This window comes from Nematolebias whitei, chromosome 5 (genome assembly GCF_014905685.2).
Source record: "Nematolebias whitei isolate Nwh7 chromosome 5, NemWhi1, whole genome shotgun sequence".
Classification (NCBI taxonomy): Eukaryota; Metazoa; Chordata; class Actinopteri; order Cyprinodontiformes; family Rivulidae; genus Nematolebias; species Nematolebias whitei.
In genome coordinates this window covers 46,663,867-46,678,674 of record NC_056502.1, presented here as the reverse complement: position 1 = coordinate 46,678,674, position 14,808 = coordinate 46,663,867, and the positions used below count along the sequence as shown (strand labels likewise).

The 14,808-nt window shown below is 45.4% G+C and overlaps 1 protein-coding gene across 1 annotated transcript in view; it reads right to left on the bottom strand.

Moving 5' to 3' along the window:
- The window catches only part of rwdd1 (RWD domain containing 1), a 26,819-nt gene extending 13,608 nt beyond the window's left edge, over positions 1 to 13,211 (bottom strand). The window contains exons 1-3 of the mRNA XM_037677196.1: positions 13,072 to 13,211; positions 12,850 to 12,982; positions 12,714 to 12,776 (exon numbers count right to left, since the gene is read on the bottom strand). Coding sequence (XP_037533124.1) covers positions 12,714 to 12,776; positions 12,850 to 12,982; positions 13,072 to 13,197 — 322 coding nt within the window. The 5' untranslated portion in view covers positions 13,198 to 13,211. The remainder of the gene's footprint in view (positions 1 to 12,713; positions 12,777 to 12,849; positions 12,983 to 13,071) is intronic.
- Positions 13,212 to 14,808: the final 1,597 nt, after the last annotated feature.

Genomic DNA, 14,808 nt, shown 5'->3' with positions numbered 1-14,808 from the left:
CGCCATGCAGCGCACCTCGATATGATTATGCCTCGCGTAAGCGGGTCCGCAAAGAAGCCACTCACACGGGACAGCGCGACTGAAACTGACAACCAGGGTGAGGAGGAGCAGTGAAACGATGTTTCTAGATGCTTAGTCACTACTCTTGTCGGTGTTGAAACGTTGTTTAGTTGATTTTGGTTGTTTCTGAGGTAAGAATGTATCTTGTGTGTAAGTTAAGTTAGAGACTAAGAGGCCTTTAACCATGCCAACATGCAGTTCATTCGCTAAATTGCAATCCTTGCGGAGTCAATGTATATTATTGTTACCTTAAGTACCATAATCTACATTGGTCTCACATCGCTTAAGCCGAACCTACTCGAACAATTCTATTCGGGGGGATAGCTAATTCTTTTTGATAAGTCTCGCCATAGACTTCCAAAACATTTATGGGGAAACCAAACACCCAATCTCAAGTCGTTCGTCTAAAAGACAACAGACATTTGAACCAAACTATATTTTGCCATGTAAAGCTAACTTAACCCAAGTTAGAAATGGAAAAGTAGTTTGGAAACCTTTTCTATAGGCTTAAACCCCTGTAGTTACCCCTTTTCAGCATGCTCCACCCCTTAACTGGTAGTCGTAGCTGTTCCCAACCATAATAGCTTACACACCAGGTGCATATAGGTTAAGGCCTTATGTAAAATCACCTTCATAAGCCCACCTTAAACCACATAATTGCATGACACATTTGAACCAGAACGACACAGGCTGGACGTCGCTGGAGACAACCTTCGCTGGAGGCGACCTGCAATCCTGACGTTGGTCTCCACTCTTCATCCAGTGGCCGCTTCTTCAGTTCAACCCAAGGGTACCCCTCTGTATGCTGATTAATCAACACTTCCAATCGTTGTGGATTTACCGTTGTGGATTATATGACTTTTCCAGTGGATTACAGACTCTGTTTCCAAGGGGTTAAAGCATTGCTACAATGGAATTATCGAGACGATATGGAATTATAATCAACACAATGGAATTACCAAGAACATTGTAGAATTACCTTGACTTTTGTTTTCCTTGCTGGATTACTTTTGACTTTTGTTTTCCTTGCTGGATTACTCTTGACTCTTGTTTCTTTGCTGGATTACATCAAGCTTCAAGGACAGTCGAAGGCGTAAGTCCATAGTTGGAATTCATCCCCATGGACAGGTGATGATTTCCAAAGGGGGGACTGTAGTGGACTAGGCCCATGTCAAAAACTAAGTCTAAGGTCAAAAATCTTGACCTTAAGAACCTTGTGGGACAGGAACTGTCATTTCATTGATTTGAATCCAGAAATACAGGTTCACCCATCCTGAGACTTTCTTTCTTGAAGATTCAAGTGAAAAGAACACTCTCTTTTTATTATCATTACTATTTTACAAATGTTGATAATCAAAATGTCTTAGTTCAAACCATTTTAGATGTTGCAGTGAACTAATCAATTTTATTAACTGAGTAATGATTTTTATTCTCATGTCAAAGCTGTAACAGAGTAATTATGCCTTTTCTGATTTCTGCTTTTGAATGAGCAAGTGTAAGTTGGTCCAAGGTTGGAGTCAAACGCAAAACAAGTTGTTATGTTAGAACAGTCATGTTTTTAGAATCCTCTCAGACGTAAATATAGAAGTTTTGGCACCTGTTTCTGAAACGCGCCAAAACAAAACTCTCTCTGTCTGTGAGAACATTTCTGGTCTTTCCATAACAATTCTGGCTGTCTTCTAACCTCTTACGTCACAAAACACACCCCGTCTGGTCGGTTCTGACCAATGGTAATACTCCCAAAAGTGAACCGGGAAACAGCTCTTTAAAATGTCAGTACTTCCTGGTCTACTCAGTTTCGAGTTCTGTTGAGTTCTGTTGAAGATCTGCTCGAGATCTGTAAACTACACAGTTCTGTTAGAAGCTCTGGGATGGTGCTGGAACAGTTCTGGGACAGTTCTGTTCAGTTCTGATGGAGAAGCCCAGTTCTGTGAGAGACGGGATGATCCTGACATGACAACAGAGCTCTTCCGAGTTCCATGGGAATATAACACTTTCACTCGCCACTACTTCTGACGAGCTACAGCCATACTAAGGAGACGCTGGACAGGTAGTGTTAACGGAACACCATATCTGCTGATTATCATCAGAAAGGTAATGGGTCAAGTTTCCTACCAAGCGTACCGAGGCGAGCTGGGTTTCTGATGGAGAGTGTCGGTTCTGGTGAACACTTACTTCCCCTCACACACCCTCTTACTCCCTCTTAACTTCTTTCATCTTTAAACTTTTCTCTCAAGTAGAAATTCTTCCAGATATTTTAGAAATGTCTGTGTAAAATGCTCACCCACATCCATGTGGGTAAAAGATCATAATTGTACAGTTTTCATAAATGTCTGTGGTGAAGCAACGGAAAAATCATGGCCGTATGATTTTTCCTGATTGATTGCTTATGTTGTTATTTTCATAATTTGCCAAATTAATGTAAATGTTTGATGTTAAACTTTGATTCTGTAAATAAATGACCGCATTCATTTTGATGGGTCAAACGTAAATGACGTCTCACGTTTGCATTTCCTTAAATTCAATGCACGTTTTATTCAGTCCAGAAAAATGAGGAATCCGTGTTAAATGATGAATATATCCGAGCATCTGTTCATCTACACTAACAATGGATCATTAGCACACTGATGGCTGTTCACTATTCACAGGGGGTTGAGTGATACTAGCAATCACAGCATTGTAAGAGGGGGACAGTTGAACCCGGAGGCCTCCACCCGTTTAATGATGGACGATTTCTTTTCACAAAGATGACCTCCTTTACTCCTCTCTCAAACCATCGTTCCTCTCTGTCCAGGATGTGAACATCTTCATCCCTGAAAGAGTGACCGCTGGCCTGAAAATGAGTGTAGACCACAGAATCCTGGCCTGATGATGTTGATCTTCTGTGCTGGTCCGTCCTTTTGACCAGTGGCTGTTTAGTTTCCCCGATGTAAGACTGATCACAGCCCTCCTGACAATGAACAGCATACGCAATATTACTCTGTTTGTGCCGGGGGACTGGATTTTTGGGATGAACCAGTCTTTGCCGTAATGTATTTTGGGGTTTAAAAGCCACTGGGACGTTATGTTTAGAAAATAAACGTCTCAGTTTCTCTGATACTCCCTCAACATATGGAATGACCACTGGTCTGGATTCCTCCTTTTCACCTGATGGCTGACTGGAGTCCTGTTTGGGTTTCTTCTCTGCTTTCAGGAAGGCCCAGTTAGGATATCCACATTGCTCTAGAGCCTGTCTTGTGTAGGATTTCTCCTTCTGCCTGGCTCCTGAGTTAGTGGGGATGCTGTCTGCTCTGTGATACAGAGTCCTGATGACTCCTAACTTGTGCTCCAAGAGTCACCCAAGAGTGATAATGTTGGAGGGATTTATCCCTCCTCCCCATAAATCAGAAGAAGAAGCATATTTCCATCTTCTCTGCCCTGTGCGTGCATTGACGTGTTACGTAGCACACAGGGCGGCAATGCGTCAAACTCAACATTTGTTTGTGCACTTAAAGACGCATCTGCAGGTCGCCCGTTATCCATCCAGCGCCTGTCACACTGGCTGTGTGAGGCCATTTCTGAAGCCTACAGAGCATCATATTTAGAGCCTCCTGACAATCTCAAGGCGCATTCGACCAGAGGTATCGCATCTTCAACTGCTTTGCATAATGGTATAACAATGCAGGATATTTGCACTGCAGCCACGTGGTCAACACCCTGTTCATTTATTCGCTTCTATTTATGTGATGTGTCGGCTCGTTCCATGACGCATTCTGGCCTTAGTGCCTTAACAGAATGAATATTGTTGTTTCATGGAATCTCGTTTAAACTCACATCTGATTTCATGCATTTACAGTGTGAGATGTTGTTATCAGTCACAGGTTATGACTGCTGTTCTTGTTCTATGGTCACTAATCAGTTCATGACTTCTGTCATCAATCAGTTTATTTGATTAATAATCAGTTCACTTATTATAAATCTGCTCATATTGAAGAGCCATGGATCTGCTCTGTTCACAGCCTTTTTCAGCTTCTCCTCTTTCCCGTTGAAAACCTTTTCTGGGGCGTTCATGCACTCGGAACACGTAAACTACGCAGTGCGCGTCTGTGCATGGTGCACGTAATTACGCAATGCGATGCACATGGAGAGCTGAGTGACAAGATGTTTTTTGGGAAAGCGGACGCTTTTATGGTGTTCGAATGGACCCAGTGAGGCGGAAACTTCATCATGCGTCGCCCTTAACCCACCAGCAACAGCCTTAAAGGGCGAAGCCTATATGAAATAGAACATTGGTTACGTACTGTAACCCCAGATTCCATGTGTATAGGTGTAGCCCTTTAAGCGTCGGGCCTCACTGGCTCCTAAATGGCTGAAGAAAAAGCTATTTGGGAGCCGATTACCCGCTCTTAACGTAATTTATACGGACCGGGTGGGGCCCACACAACAGGTGGGCGTGGACTAAATTTTTTCAGTGCAATGCTTTGCATGACAGGATAAACCCACCAGCGACAGCCTTAAAGGGCTACGCCTATACTCATAGAATCTGGGGTTACAGTACGTAACCAACGTTTGCTGTTGTAACTTGTTCATCACATTACTGAGCCACAAAGTCAGCTTAACTTTTCCCATGTCAACTGTTTCAAATAAGTGACTACCTCACTTCACAGCTCAGAGGCAATATCAGGAGTGGGTTAGCTTCAATCCCCCTTGCCACCTTGGATCAATCCCAAATTCCATTCTGTCTAAATAAAGGTTGAATGAATTATGCTAGAAGGTGTCTTAAGTCCCAGTTTAGGGCTGAAACAATTCCTCGAATCATTCGAGTACCTCAAATACAAATAATCCTCAACGCAAATTTATCTGCCTCGAAGCTTCAATAAACTATTCAAAGCACTGTGGTCTAGCCGGAAGGTTTTTGTGTTACACAACACTAAATGAAAGAATGTGCCGATCAGCTCTGCAAGGTGCTGGCAGACATCTTTAACACCTCACTTACCCTGGAGACCGTACCCACCTGCCTGAAGACTGCCACCATCATCCCAGTCCCAAAAAGCTCTACAGTGACAGGTCTGAATGACTACCGGCCAGTGGCCCTCACCCCAAAAGTCGCTAAATGCTTTGAAAAACTGGTCATGACTCACATCAAAACAACCATCAACATCAACGAGGACCCTCACCAGTATGCATACCGTGAGAACCGATCAACAGCAGATGCCATCTCCTCTGTGGTCCACACTGCGCTCAACCACCTGGAGCAGAAAAACTCTTACGTCCGTATGCTCTTTGTGGACTTCACATCTGCCTTCAACACCATGATCCCCCAAACCCTGATGGACAAACTATTCACACTAGGACTAAGCTCCTCCATTTGCAACTGGGTCCTAAACTTCTTAACAAACAGACCACAGTCAGTGAGGATCCACAACTTCTCCTCCTCCACCATAACCCTCAGCATTGGCTCTCCTCAGGGATGTGTGTTGAGTCTTGTTTACTCTGCTCACGTATGATTGTGCAGCTACCCATCCAGGCTGTCATATTGTAAAGTTTGCAGATGATACAGCAATGGTGGGATGCATCACAAACAATGATGAGTCCAGCTAAAGGCAGGAGGTGGAACACCTGAAGAGCTGGTGCAAAGAGAATAATCTTCATATCAATGTGAAAAAGACAAAGAAGATGACTGTGGACTTCAGAAGGAACAAACACACCTACACCCCCCAGAACATAGGGGGATCTGCAGTGGAAGTGGTCTCCAGCTACAAGTACTTGGGTGTACACATGAATGACAACCTCAGCTGGGGCAACACCACCACCAGCCTGATCAAGAAAGCACATCAGAGACTCTACTTCCTCAGGCAGCTGAGACAAGCTGGTCTGGGAAGCTCAGTCCTCACCTCCTTCTACAGGTGTGCAGTGGAGAGCATTCCGTGCTCCAGCATCAACGTGTGACATGGAGGCTGCACAGCTGCAGAAAGAAAAGCTTTGCAAAGAATGGTGAAGGCTGCACAGAAGACTGTTGGAGTCAGCCTCCCCACCATCACAAACATTTACACCTCCAGATGCAGGAAGAGGGCCACCTGCATCACGAAGGACCCCACTCACCCAGCACACACACTTTTTGCCCCGTTCCCCTCAGGATGGAGGTTGAGGAGCATTAAATGTAGAACCACTAGACTGAAGAACAGCTTCTACCCTGAACCAGAATTATCATTGTGAGAAAAAAAAAAATCACACCATGTTGCTGCTGATCTGGTTCATGTTGCTGCTGATCTGCTTCATGGTGATGTGTTCATGCGTGCTCCTCTGCTCACACAGACTCAGGCTCATGTTTGTGATGCTGTTCAACCTAATGTTTTCATGCCATTAGTGCTTAGTGTATATTAGTTGATGTTTTTCTTAGTTCATATCTTAGATGTTATCGTTTTTCTTTTACATTTTATTGTTGGATGTAACTGGGACCCTGTGTACATAAATTCGCTCCACCACATGTACCACATGTGATGTGAATGACAATAAAATATCTCTGACTCTGACTCTATGACTTTGACTAGAGCTTCCGCTAGCACTTCCGCTAACGCGAATGTGCTAAGTTTGTAGTTTTGGAGGGAACGGAGACTGCCTAGAAGAAGAGCCTCGAAAACAACAAAAACTGTCAAAAGTTTGGGAACATTTTAGGCTAAACAGAAAAGACAACACAGCAAAATGCATCCACTGAAAAGTAGAATTGAAGTAACCACAACAGCACGTTGTCAATGTTGCAGCGTCTGAAAACACCCGCTGTAGCATCAAACTCGTCCGCAGCTGCAACAGGTATCGTTTATGTTCTTTCAAATATATGTTAACCTAAATGTGTGATAATCTGTCATGTTATATATATAAAATGAGGCATATTTTTGCTAAAGTTAAATCTACTGACTAATCATAGTGGCTACCTGGCAGGGTCTGTATGTTGTGTGAGAAAAAAAAAACTATGCAGGACTTGATGCAAGTTTGTTAACGATAAAAGCCCAGCAACAGACTGACGACATGAGCTGAAACACATTTATTTATTGCTGTACTTCCATCCCGACTTAAATGAGATATTACGGTGAATATTTCAAGTGTAAATGTATTTACATGAGTTAGTAGGATTTTTTTTCTTCTTTCTACTGCTGTTTATGACTTAAAACTGGGATTAACCTGCATTTATTACTACTGTCATATTTGTTTAAAGCTAAGCAATCAAGACTAAATAAAAAAAAACAGTCTGCAGAACTCAATGTACAAACTCAAACTTTACATTATCCATCTATCTTATTCAATAATTCTCAGTCAAAGAAACTGTCCAGATGACCTGACTGAGAATTATTGGATTTGATACCTGGATGATTGAGCATGAACTTTGTTATCTTACTTATTCAATTTCTAACAGATTCCATTCAGTTTTCCAATCCATAAAAATTATTTTACAGCATTTAGATTTTTATGTGATATTTAAAAATAATTCAACTTAAGCTATAAAATATTTTAAAAAGAGGAATTAAATGGTTGTTTATATTTAATGTTCTTTTTGCGTGTATTTGTATCACTCATAATGAGTACGGTAGTTACTGCAGAACCTGACAAATTTTGTTTTTTTGATTACTCGATTAATTGTCAGAATAATATATGGATTACTCAATTACTAAAATATTTCCTGCTTACAACAGCCCTATCCCAGTTTGAAGTTTTTTGTGAAAGTACCTATTGCAATCAGTCATTCAGGAACAAAATGCGTTTTTTTTGCTTGTTGAAGGTCGACTCAGTTAAGGACGTCCTTTCTGTTTCATCTGCCATCACTGAAACACCACCAATATCCTGTTGCTTTAAGGCATCCGTATTCACAAGTCAAGTCACATTTATTTATATAGCACAACAAAAAAGTCCATCAGGGACAAATATAAATTCAACAGAGAAAAGTTCTATTTTATATAGGCTTCGCCCTTTAAAGCTGTCGCTGATGGGTTTTATCCCGTTATGCGAAGCATTACACTGAAAAATTTAGTACATGCCCACCTGCTGTGTGGGCCCCACCTGGTCCGTATAAATTACGTTAAGAGCGGGTAATCGGCTCCCATTTTTCTTCAGCAAGCTAATAGCACTGTCAGAAGAACGAATAAGGAAAGTTGTATAGCTAACCAGCCTTTGTTAAGACTGCCTGGCCCATTACGCCAACTCTCTGTCGTCCCGGTGAGTTCTCCTCCCCGAAGGGAAGCAGACAAGCAGTCTTGTTTCAAGGTAAGCGCCGAGGAGTATTTCTCAGTGACAGGTCGCTACACGCTGGACGACGCCATCTTGTAATTTTCCTCTTATCACCGACCCTCGGAGCGAATCGGATGGTTCCTCCGGGACAGGCAACGTCAGCAGCAGCCCCCGCTGCTCATTCCATGCTGGAGAGCGTAGTGTCAGCCCCCCTCACCTTGTTTCGCATCGGCGACCACACCGCTCCCAGCCGCCGGCGCCCTCTGGAGTTTGCCCGGCTTAACCCAGGAGACGGCTGACATGAAGGGACCTTTTTTACGTCCCGCGCCTCCCCCGCCAGTTCGGATGATCCAGTGGGAAGGTTTCTGGGCTCCACTCCGGCTCGTCGCCCTGACTCTCGTCTGGCCTCGCTTTCCCAGCGGTGACGTCCTACTGGGACGAGGCTGCAGCTGGTCCTGGTAGAATAGGGTGCCGGTTCCCACATCTGCGCCTATTACCAGAGTGGAGCGGTTCACCGAGCGGAAATTCCCTCAGTGCCCGCGGGAGCCGAGCCTGACGGAGGCTTTTCGGAGCAAAGATGTCCAGGTTGGACCAGTGTCCCGCGCCTCCGGTTAGCGTAACCAGACGGTGACACGCTCTCCAACCGAGCTCACCAGCGTGCGTTTCCAGGCGGCCGCAGCAAACAACACGTTACACTGTTGGCATACACGTTCAGAGGCGGGAGGAGACATACGCTCCCTTTGCAGGGCAGCTGACGTCATCCTCAACCGGTGCGCCTCTTTTGCTGTCTGCCGGCCCCGCATCGCAGCCGGAGGACGAAGTTTCCAGAGGTTCTCCTGGCTCGTCACTCCACCTCCCTCTCGGAGGAGCCGCAGGAAGCTTTTTGTTGGGAGGCCCTCATCAACGAGAGATCTCTTTCAAGATGTTCCATGGCTGCACAACGCCTCCCAGCTCTGCTACGCCAGCCCCGCCCGTCCGACATCCCCGGCATCCGGAAGTTCAATTTTTCCTGGAGTTCGCCAACAGGGGGCGCCCTAGGACAACAAACCACAGAGCTCAAGGGGAGATGTCTGTTTGACGGTTTGCTGGATATGTGTTAAGATGACACAATGTGGGAATAAAACATAATTTTATGATGAAGTGTCTTTTTAGCCAGTCTGTCAGCTCGGATGACCTGACAGCGGCTCCGTCACGCCACCCCCCACCCCCCCCGCACACAAATGAGCCGGTGGCCTTTTAAGGCTGTTTCAATCACCGCCACTCCAACAAGGCGAGACGCCCGCATGACAACAGTCATAAGTGAATGTGGCCCGCACAACGAGTTTCAGTGGAATAACTTGATTTTTCAGTCCAAGCTGCATACCCCTCACGAAGCGGTGCCAACGCACGCTCCTGCGGCGCGAACAGCTTTCACCCATACGGCGCTGCGTTATGAAGGCGCGCACGCAGTTTCTCAGCGCTCAGCGCTCACCGCTCACGTCAACATAAACGTGAGATCGCTGTACGAGCCCAGTAATGTATCTTGCTCTCGTCAGGAGCGACATGCGTCTCACCGCAGTGGTGTCAAACGCGCACTCCTGCGGCGTCATCAGTTTTCACTCGCATCTCCTCAACGCACAGCGTTCCACATAGACATGATGCGGACCCGCAGTCAAGCGCAGCACACAGACGCGCTCAGAGCCGAGCTTCGCCTGTGGGTCACGCAGAACACACTCCCATGGCTCATGACAGTGGTTGAGGCGGCGGACTGACTGACATCCGTTAAAACATGACGCACCACCTAAACGCGCGCCCAATACACAGACGTTACATGGAGTGGCTGCAAGTTTTCTCGCCAGGTAAAGATGGCCAAAGCTGATAGCAGGGGTTACGTGTTGCAACTTGCAGCCCGACCCCCTCCGCTCGGAGGAGTTTTAAGAGACGGTCCTGTCATCCAGCCAGGTCTCATCCCTAAAGGCAGAAGTCCAGGGGTTTCCCGGCGGAGAGGGAAACACAGGTTGTTACTCACGTTACTTCCTGGTTCCAAATGGACTGGAGGAACGAGACCGATGTGGACCTGTCAGTTTTTCAACAAGGCGATCATGGGCAGACCGCTTCACATGTCGGCTCAGGCTTAGGCTCAGGCTCAGGCTCAGATGTTGACGTCACACCTGCCAATTCTGGGCTTCGCCATAAAATTGGAAAAGTTCGATGCTCCCGGCCCAGACGATTGTTATCTGGGAGTGGGGCTAAACTTGTTTATTCGTTTATCACAGACGAGAATCGACTCTCTAAGAGTCCAGCTCCGTCACGTAAAACCTGGCAGAGTAATGACAGATATTTTCCATCATAAAGCTGTTAAACACGATGTTGTCAATGCATGGATCTGGTGAGGCAAGAAAGAGGCGGGCGATCACTGTTCCTCCCTCCGTGAGAACAGACCTCCGACACTGGGAAAACCCCTGGTTTTTGTCGGAGGGAGCCCCCGTCAGCAGACCTACGTGTCATTCTCACAGACTCACCGGTGTCAGGTTGAGGGGTGACATGCCTATCTTGAGCTGTAGGGGCGCTGTGTCTTCGCACAACAGCTCGTATAAATGTTCTGGAGGTTGGCACGGTTCTGAATGTGATTTAACACTTTGTTCCTGTACTGCAGAATCAATGCAGCCCAAATATTACACATTGCGAGGAAAATACTGTGTTGGGCACCCCAAAATCTGCTCTCTACCAGAGCAATGTACATCCCCGGTGTTCTGTACAAGAGACAGATGTGATGTCCAGGGGCGGTCCGTGTCACGGGGAGTGGACCCTCCACCTCGGTCTGATGGCCCAGACATGGCAAGAATTTGGCAAGCAGCCGTGGACCTGTTTGCAACACGAGGGAACGCTCAGTGTCAACTATGGGCTTCAATGAGCCCACGAGACGAACTACAGCTGGGAAGTGGACGTGTTCACTCATAACCCATGGCCTAAAACGATTTTACATGTTCCCCCACCGCCTCTGATATTACGGGTTTTTTGAACCGAGTTCAGGAGGAGGGATTGACAGCTCTCCTGGTGGCTCCCAAGCGCGTGAACGCACCAGGGTTCCGGTTCTACGACGCCTGTTATTGGGGCACCCGTGGAAACTGTTGTGGAGAGAGGATGCTCTCCTCCAGGCGGGAGGAACGATCAGGAGTTACCCAGAAATAGGCCAGCACATGTGGGTCTGGCTGCTGCGGACCCGCTTAGAGAGGATGGGTCTCCCACAAGATGTAGAGGCCACCCCATGTCCACTAGGCGACGTGCTGTCCTCTTTGCAGCAGCTGAGGGACAGAAATTTGGCGTCCAGCACGATTAAAACGTATGCTGCAGTCATCTCTTCCTGTCACGAAGGAACAGTTTTTAATCACCCGCTAATGAAGCGTTTTATTTTTATAAACAAAAAAATAATTGTGTACAGAGAAAGGTGTAGAGGCCACCTCATGTCCACTAGGTGGCGTGCTGTCCTTTTTTGGCAGCAGCTGAGGGACAGAAATTTGGCGTTCAGCACGATTAAATGTATGCTGCAGCCATCTCTTCTTGTCACAAAGTATTCGGTGACAGAACAGCCTTTAATCATCCTCTGATGGAGCGTTTTGTAAAAGGTGTATAAAGAAGGTGTAGAGGCCACCTGATGTCCAATATGTGACGTGCTGTCTTTTCTGCAGCAGTTGATGGACAGAAATTTGGCATTCAGCACGATTAAACGTATGCTGCAGCGATCTCTTCTTGTCACGAAGGTTTTCGGAGACAGAACAGCCTTTAATCATCCTCTGATGGAGCATTTTATAAAAGGTGTATAGAAAAAGTGTAGAGGCAACCTCATGTCCACTAGGTAACGTGCTGTCTTTTCTGCAGCAGCTGATGGACAGAAATCTGGCGTTCAGCACGATTAAACGTACGCTGCAGCCATCTTTTTCCTGTCACGAAGGTTTTCGGAGACAGAACAGCTTTTAATCATCCGCTGATGAAGCGTTTTTTAAAAGGTATACAGAGATGCAGGCCTGTTTCACGCCCACTTTCTCCACAGTGGGATTTAATGCTGGTCCTGCGAGCCCTGATCTAAGCTCTATCTGAGCTACTGAATCAGGTTCCAACTAAATTATTGTCTCTTAAAACAGCCCTGCTGCTGGCTTTAACATCCGCTAAGAGGGTGAGAGATTATCTGCCCACTCTGTCGCTCAGTCATGTCTTGGAATTCAGGCTGATGGCAGCTCAGCTGATCTAAGACCGAATCCAGTTTTATGCCTAAAACATCACAAACTCTATAAATTAAGAGTGATATCGTTGGCGACAGCCTTAAAGGGCTACGCCTATATTCATAGAATCTGGGATTACAGTACGTAACCAACGATTTTAGTCCATAGATGAACTGATTTAAATTTTAAGAATCATTTTTTTCTTTTCATAATATTAGATAAATACACAACTCGTTATGAAAAATATCTCCTTACCATCTTCCAGAAATTGAATGTCTGAAGTGTCCAGGTTGTGATCCCTCTCAAAGAGCTGTTTACCTGCAGAGACAAACATCAGATGTTCTTCACTCTGCCTAAAAAACAGGAAGTGGGAGCATTGCAACAGATTTACCTGTGAGTTTAGGTTTTCCAGCCTGCTCGTCCTCTTTCAGCTTTTTCCTTCTCAACTCGGCCATATCCAGCTCAAAGTTGGCTTTCCACGCCAGGAAGTTCTCGATGGTCACCACCGTTCCCTGGAACGCCACCTGACAAAGAGATACAGAGAAAACTACTAACAGACAGTGACGACCTAAACAAAAGGTCCAGAATACTTGGTTCTGGTAAAAACTGATACCTTCTCAGCTTCTTCTGCTTCCCTCTCTCTTTCTCGTTGCTCCTCTTCTCTCCTGTTTTTCATCTCATCCACTATTTCATTCAGTTTTTCCTGAACAGCTGTCACCAGAGTGAAAATCATGACCATACCCAGGTTTTCTTCAGCCTAAACACACACAGACACGCAAAGAAATTGCAACGCGCTTAAACAAGGGAGATCCATCCAATTCCAGTTAAGATTTTTTTTTATTGTGTCAAACTGCTGTCTGCTTATTGTCGACTATCAAGCTAGCTACTACCAGTGTAGCTGGTTGGACTGAATCAACTCAAAGTTAAAGAGGGGTGAAGAATGCAGTCATTATTCATACCGTTTTTCCAAGTTTGTTACTGCGAAAAGTTCGATTCAATAAACACTACATTCTTTGAAAACATTTGATGCTAGAAAATAGGTTAGCAACAACACAAGTTCACATTCCAACCTAACCTGAAGTGAACAAAAACATTCAACAAAAATAAGAACTTTAATCTTCAACAGGCATTAAAGTGCCAAACTGATGGAGCAGCAGGTTTCTGATGTTTTTAAATCTAAAACATCCAGAGGATGCAGGAACCAGATTCTGTCAGCAGGGGGCAGAGTGTTTATGTGCCGTTTATTTATTTATTTATTTTTTTTAAGTTTAAGAGTTTAGCAGCAAATAATAAATTAGCCAGGATAGCTCTGTTGCATCACCCCCCACCGCCAAACATAAACTTGAATTATTTGTTTTGTTGTCTCCAACACCACATAGCCATATAGCAATGTTCCCTTTCTTTCAAGACCAGAAACTTAAGAAAATCACTGAATCTTACAAGGAAACACAGCAGACAGAGCTGCTACAAAAACAGATCAGCTGCTACAGAATCCCAGATGTCCAAACAGGAAGTGAGTACACACATAAAAAGTTTTTTTTTATCAAAGTGAGATTCTAGAGTTCTACAGTACAATAGTGTGGAAGAGAAATATCCTTGGACGGTGCACCAAGGTATCCATGTGAGTGTGGTAATGAAATGAGAAGAATAGATAAATATCTTTGGACAAAATACTCTTTCAGAGTGTTTGCACTTGGAAATACAAATGATACACTAATTGTCTTGTGACATAATCTCTGAACAATTTTTTTTTTTTTGTTGAGCTCAGTTTAAGTGTAGAAACATTGTGAAGTGTTTCAATGAACTTATCATCATCGCTCACTTTTTTTTTTTTAAAGAAAGAGAAGAAAGAAGAATAAATAAATAAATAAATAAGAGAGAAATAGATAAGACGAGAAACCACCATGACAAAACAACATGCACAGCACAATGCCACCCACAATATCACCATGAAACATTCGACATCGCACAAGGAATCATCTAGCTTCCACCACTACCCAACCTAGCGTGCATCTGTCAAAGCACCTGAATCCAAACACCCGCGCAAGCACGCCCGCCACCACCAGATTTCTCCAAAAGAATGCCCAATAGTGGACGCGGGGGCCCACAGACCCACCCCCCCAGGACACAATGGCAACATAGGGAGGACCGGAGCCACAGACACACAGCGGCCCACGGGCCCAGAGCCCCAAGAGTCTCCCAACAGGGAGAACCGCACCCCCCAGAGAGGAGCAGAGGAAAGAACCGGGTGACCCCAGCAACCACAATGCAGAGCCTCCAGGAAGCTGCAGCGACGAGCCCACAGGTCCGGCCGGTGACCCATGCCCCCCCCCCCCCCCCCCCCCCCCCC